Source organism: Papaver somniferum, chromosome 1 (assembly GCF_003573695.1).
Source record: "Papaver somniferum cultivar HN1 chromosome 1, ASM357369v1, whole genome shotgun sequence".
Taxonomy (NCBI): Eukaryota; Viridiplantae; Streptophyta; class Magnoliopsida; order Ranunculales; family Papaveraceae; genus Papaver; species Papaver somniferum.
The window spans coordinates 216,536,935-216,544,192 of record NC_039358.1 but is presented as its reverse complement, the minus strand read 5'-3'; the positions used below and the strand labels follow the sequence as shown (position 1 = coordinate 216,544,192).

General features: G+C 35.0%; 1 protein-coding gene across 1 annotated transcript; it reads left to right on the top strand.

Moving 5' to 3' along the window:
• The first annotated feature begins 4,351 nt into the window (after nt 1-4,351).
• Nucleotides 4,352-5,241, top strand: LOC113336821 (major latex protein 15-like). The gene is made up of 2 exons (XM_026582493.1): nt 4,352-4,619; nt 4,767-5,241. Exons 1-2 carry the CDS (start codon nt 4,415-4,417, stop codon nt 5,051-5,053), a joined length of 492 nt encoding a protein of 163 aa, XP_026438278.1. The 5' UTR covers nt 4,352-4,414; the 3' UTR covers nt 5,054-5,241.
• Nucleotides 5,242-7,258: the final 2,017 nt, after the last annotated feature.

The window sequence follows — 7,258 nt, the reverse complement described above, 5'->3', positions numbered from 1 at the left end:
TAAATATTAAATAATGATATTCTCTAAGAGCAACTGCAGTGGTGCGAGTATAACCAAAGATTAAAGACCAAAAAAAACGACCAAAAAATAGTTTAGTCTGCAGTGTGACGCTACGGGACGAAGACTAAATTTGATCGAGCGTAAAATAAATCACCGCGTGAAAACGGGCGGATAATCCAGTTACGTTTGATTTCTGGGCGGACATATAAATTACGTTTGAGACGGGCGTACGTTAAATTTACGCCTGACGACAGCCGTAAATATAAATTACGTTTGATGTGGGACGGGTTTCTAAATCACGCCTGAGTAGGACGGACTTTTGGTGTACGTCTGAGTGGGACGGATTTTTGGCATACGCCTGAGTGGGACGGAGTTTTGTTGTACGCCTGATGATAAATGTGGCGTAACAAAATTTCACGCTTGAGTGAGAGAGCCATTTGTGCAGCAAAAGATTTAAACTTTCTATACTTGGAATTGTTTTTAATACTGAATGAGGTTTGGGCAAAGCTTTATGGGTAATTAACATGAAACGAATGAGATCTCTAATAGTAATCAAATGGGTTTCACTCATTTCTCTGTAGGTTCTAATGATCAGGCGTAATACAAAATGAATAAAAAAGTTTTGTTGTACAAATGTCCGTCTGATTATGGTCAGGCGTAATACAAAATGAATGGGCGTAAAATCTATGTCCGTCTGGGTGGGACGGAGTTTTGGTGTACGCCTGACTGTGACGGAGTTTTGGTGTACGCCTGAGTGGGACGGAGTTTAAATCAACGCCTGGCTTCGGGCGGATTTTTCCTTCACGCCCCATGAAACGTACATTTCAGTTACGCCCGTCTCAAACGTAAAATTTAATTACGCCCGTCTAACAAACGGATACCAAATTTACGTTCGTTAACAAACGTACTTTAAATTTACACCCACCAACAAGCGTAATTCAAATTTACGCCCGACTATATTAGGATTTGGGATTTGGTCTCGACCAAATATGGTCTGGGATTTGGTCTTGATCTGGGATATGATCTTTACTCCGTCCCACTGCGTTACAAACTCAGTCCAAATTTTTAGTTATACTCGCCCACTGTGGATGCTCTAAGCAAACCATAATCATAATTTTTTTTATTAAATAATAAAAATAAAAAATAAAATAAATATTACTTATATTTTATTAAATAATAATATTAGAAATATAATTTATTATAATAAAATTGTATTTAAAACTAATTTTCGAAATATGTCTGTTTTCGTCATTAACTACATCACCAGCACTTTTAAATACCAGTTTACCAAACAGAATTTACAGTTTGTTAATTGCACGGTACTTTTTAAATTATAGTTTATCAACGTCATACTGATTTATTTCCAACGCACAACACAGCACAACAGAAAACGCTTTTCTAAAATTCACAGCAATACCAAACTAGCCTAAAATCGAGGCTTTGCATTACTTCCCCCAAAACACACATTCTTAGTTGAATGAGGTAAAAATTAAAAGCTTCGATAATATAGCAATAATGGTACTCGTTGGAAAGCTCTCGTCGAGAGTTTTCCGAAGATATACAATTTACCATTTTTGGACATATAGTGCAAAAGATATTTCAGTTTTAAGTTTTTATTTATTCATTTATACCAAGAGAGAAAAAAGAGAAAAAAAAGGTATTTCTGTTACAATTAAAGGACTATGACATTATTGACGACATCATCTCACGTGAGTATTGTCCACCCTAGGGTCAAACAATAATATTTAGGACCAAACAATAATATATATTTAAGAAAAATGACCAAACAGATAGTTGTCTAGATCAACATGACCAAACTAACTCAATTATATTTTTCTAAGACTATATCGTAGTTTCTACATTGGAGCTACAGAAGTATTATGCATCTCCGCCAATAGTCCATATATCAATAGACACAGCAACTAACTAAGGACCTAATGGAGACGGTTGTCCTCATTGGGTTTTAAGAAATTACATACTATATGTCAGTATTTTAGTTTCTTTTCTCATTTTTATCTTAAGCAATGCATTTTTAATCAAGTCAAATCATCCAACGACACAATTTAGTTTGGCGGCAGACCGAATTCTGTATGTCATTATCCATGTGAAAACTAAATATCCGCTTAAATGTAGCCAAGAATTGTAGTGCTAGGTTTTCTTTTTCTCCTCTTAGATTGACTAGGATGTAGAGAGATCTTAACACCATAATGCTTGCTCTACTGTTGTAAGACTTTAGCTTGCGGCTCCGAGATACTTGACTAGTACAATACTTGGACTATATTATAAGCCCTTCCTTTTAAGAAAACCGACGCTTTCATTTTTTTATTTTTGCTTAAAACTAAGAAAAAATAAAAAGACAAGTATCATCTTCGTGAAACGGGGGAGCATAACCTTCTCTCACAAAATCTATCCTTATCCCGAGATGTTTGATTTTTTTAAATATTTAACCGTTCCGGCAAAGTTGGGAGCGATGAGTATTGTGTTTGGTCCTAAGAGCTTCTCTTATGGAATGTGTGTGAAGAAAAAATCTTATCGACATAGAATACACAATAATATGGGTTTTGTTATCTTGTGCAAAAGCAATTAAAAAAATAAGAGAGATGTTTTGACTTGCATTGAATATTGTAAAATTTCACTCTCAATAAATACATATTTTGTATATCTATATTAATTTTCATTCTCCAATGCAAGTTCAAAATATCTCTCTTAGTTTTTTAATTGTTTTTACATATTCCCAATGCAATGATTGGGCGTTATCTTGTGCATGGATGCACAAGATAACAAAACCCCAACAATATTTATAAAAAAATCATCTTCAATACATGGCACGGGGACCTCTTATTAAGGAAAAAAAGAGAGTAAGACCTAGGGCTGCACAAAACCCGCCCACGATACCCAAACCCACCCGTACCCGCTAAATCCGTGGGTTTTTAATCCATACCCGCCCGTTGTGGGTGCGGGGTTGGTTATGAAAAAAAAACCCGTTGTCTGTGGGTGCGAGGTTGGTTTAAGCTAATACCCGCCCATACCCGCCCAAAAAAAACCGCAGATTATATACCATTAGATAAAACTAATCCTAGTCGTCCATTATGAAACCCTAATTCTAGTAGATAGGATAACTGATAACCCTCATTCACTTTCTACACTCTTCTCTCTGTTCGGCCTCTCCTCTTCTTCCTCCTCAGTTCTTCTTCTTCACCTACGAACGACAATTACCAGAAATCTTCACCAGAAATCGACAACAACAACTTCGAATCTTCACCAGAAATCGACAACAATTGAAAAATCAACAGACTCAACACTTAATCTTCATCTGTGAACTTCCTAGGTATGAATATTTTGGGGTTTTTTTTTCTCACTTAATCAAGGAGAATAGAAGTTACTCTAAATACTTGAATATAAAGCGAGTTTAAACCCGTTTAAACCCATACCCGCCCAACCCGTAGCGGGCAGGTAACAAAACCCGTCCGCAGTTTGTGGGTGCGGGGTTGGTTATGAAAAAAAAAACCCGCAGTCTGTGGGTGCGAGGTTGGTTTTAGCTTATACCCGCCCATGTGCAGCCCTAGTAAGACCTCTTGTTTTAGACATTCACCTATAGGATAATCTTCACACGTTTATTAATGAAAATCATTCTTAAAAAATAGAAATAACTTCACTAAATTCATACAAATAAATAAAAGAACAATATAAAACTTTATGGAATAAAGATAAAACTTATTTTTCCCTAATATTTAGAATTTTACACTTATACGATGTCTTAAAAATGATGTCATGTATGAAACATATACATTTTTCATTGGAAAAGCTCGTCACCGCCGATTGTCGTAGACATGTGAATAATGTTTATCTTATTGTTGTTGCCACATGTCACAAGGAGGAGGCAGTAAGGCACACAGAGTATAATTGAAGAACATATCATCAGAATATTAGGTTCAAATTCATTATCATTTGGACTCTAAAAAAAATTCGTTAAATCTTATATGGATAGTGTACATATAATAAGATTGATGCTCCCTCTTGAAGATGAGAAAAATTTCCTTAACAATTAGGAGTTTGTACCTAGATAATGTGTTAAAAATGATGCCACGCATAACACATGTACATGTACCAGTCAAGAAACTGTTAACCACTAATTGTTGTCGACAAGTGAATAATGTTTCCTTCTTTCATTATTTATTATTCTTACCACATGTCACAAGAGGAAGGCAGTAAGGTACCCATATTCGGGAGTACCGAAACAAACTACAACACATTATGTCATCAGCTTCTTATCAATTCATCAATGCTTCCTTTCTATATAATCTCATACTCATTCCACTGAGATCAATTCATCAAAATCCGTTGAGTGTCTATCTTTCTTTGTGTTGCAAAATCACCCACACACTAAACCAACAACCAATAGCAAATATAAAAAATGGCTCAACATCATACCATCTCTGGTTTAGTAGGGAAGCTAGTAACCGAGTCTGAGGTTAACTGTAATGCGGACAAATACTATGAAATGTTTAAGCAACATGAAGACGTTCCGAAAGCAATACCACATATTTTCTCCGCCGTCAAAGTTGTTGACGGACATGGAACTACTTCGGGATGTGTCAAGCACTGGGACTATATTCATGGTATGTGTTTATATGTAGTGATTCAGAGCACAAAAATTGGTGACGGTTTTAAATGATTTTCTTACTTTGTATTCATACTGTGCGTTTAACATCAATTTCTTAGGTTTAATAACTATTCTTGTGTTTGTATGTTATGTTTGTGCACAGAGGGTAAAAGGGAATTTGTCCATGAGAAAACAACGTACGATGATGAAACAAGGACAATCTGTCACAGTGCTTTTAGAGGAGACGTCATGAAGGCGTACAAAAAGTTTGATCCAATTCTTGTAGTTAAACCAAAGGCTAATGGACATGGGAGTATTGTGAGTTGGACTATTAATTACGAGAAAATTAACGAAGATTCTCCTGTCCCTATTAGTTATCTAGGTTTCTTCCAATCGAGCATCGATGATTTGAACTCTCACATTTGTGCTTCTGAAATAAATTTGGATTGATGGTGCATATCGACGATCGACAATAATACTAACTCAACAGAGGATCTACTTCTGTGTATGTGCAGTTTGTGTGATAATATTGGGTGTGTGGATTTACCACAGTATCTTATATCTAAATAATGTGCATGCACCCATGTGTGGCAAATGTTTTACTATTTTCCGTTATCGGTAGAATGTTTTATTTGTATGGGAACTTTCTTTTAATATTTTATCATCATGCAAATGACCAAAATGACTCGGATTGCATGTGCCGAGGAAAAATAAAAAAACAATCTCCTCTTGTAAATAGGGAAAGACGAAAAGTAGAGAGGAGTACATAGAGAGAAATTTTATTAATCAATATAATAGACAAACATTGGAACCTCTATTTATAGGGCTAAACACAAGGGCATCCCAGTAATAAACGAGATTTATCTTAGATATTTTTAACATAATTACACGTTTATAACACTCCTCTTGATGACACTGTGTCTACGTCAATTGCCTCATTAAAGCCTTATCAGGAAAATTCGAAGGAACAAAACCTGACTGAAGGGAAAAGAATACAATTATGAGAAAACTTAGAACAGGGTTGGACATGCATATGTTGCCTCGTTAAAACCTTGACAAGGGAAACCCAGTGAGACAAAACCTTGACGAAGGAAAAAGAGTACAACATGATAGTCCAGTAAAATACCTTTTACTATGATGCTCCCCCTGATAAGTACTTTAGTTAAATCTTGGCTTGCAAATCTTCGAGTCGACACTTTTCCAATTTCGATGAACAAATTTCTTGAATGCTAGAGATAGTAATGCTTTCGTGAGAAATCTGCCAGTTGATGAAGTCTGTTTCTGTGTTAGTCTTCTGAAAGTAGTGTTCTCGAGTCTTCATGCTTCTTTCAAATACATTAAGTATTTGTGCCTTGGATTGCTGATTTCTTGGAGATGATTTGCAGAAATAATTGATGTAGTTTCTTCAACAAAGTGCCAAGATATGAATACCTTATCATACGTGAACAAAAATTGTATTTGTTAGAAGGAAATCCAAATTCTTAGGATATGATTAAGTTGATTTGGTTTAATCAAATGTGGGCATCCACTAAACAACCAAAATTTATACAACTCCCCCTTGAATGACCATCATGTTGAATTAAATTGCCTCACTAAAACCTTTCCAGGAAAAAACCAATGGGAAGAAAAAAATACGAACGAAGGAAAAAGGGCAAAATATCAACATTTTGAATAAAAATTGATAGTCAGCTAGATGTTGCCTCAATAAAACCTTGTCAGGAAAATCACATAGGACAAAACCTGAAATGAAGGAAAAAAGTACAACTTTTGACGATTTATGGATGTCAACTCAACTATATGAGTATTACATAAGACAAACATCAAAATGAACTCTAGTCTATCTCAAAGACGAGTTTAAGCTAGCATAATTCTAACTGCAGATTTAAGAAAGAAAAAAAAATAGAATCTATATGATGTAAAAGCGTGGATTGGTGTTTTTAAGGACTCCTCAAGAGACCTATAATTAATCCGGATTTTTGGTCTTGTACCAAAATTCTAAAAAAAAAACACATAAAGAATTGTTATACCTGACATAATTGAGTCAAGTCGCTGCCTGAATATAATTTAAATCCTATAAAGATTACAAATCTTAATATGTTCTCTGAGCACATCTCTTGTATGAATGCAATACGAGTCTTTCATGACTACCACGCAAAATGCATCATATATTGAGAACAATGCATTATTGAACCAATCCTCGGGTTTGAACGTCTAACCCTCAATCAATCTTAAAATGACTTATTTCTCTTAATATGCAATATGACTAACACCAACCTATAATGTTCAGGCTTGGCACTTTTATGATGTCAAGTCTAGCTAGGATCCTTATATTGCGTCAATCGAGAAATTACAATAATCCAATCTAAATTGGATTACAAGCCAACCAATCACATATGTCGATATTCCTCTGCAGAGGGGTTAACAACCACCATCTTTATTATTTCAGTAGCTACCATAAATGAATATTTGACAATCAAATTAGCTTATCACGATCTCACATAATTTCCAGTGTATGCATACTTTGAAAAACTCTAAATTTACTGGTACCAGTACCTACGGGGGTGATAATCTCATACTATTCAAATGAGTAGATATGAATTTTGAGATTTGAGATTGTGAATCATATTATGATGGATTCTGTTAGAGCTATTTGTA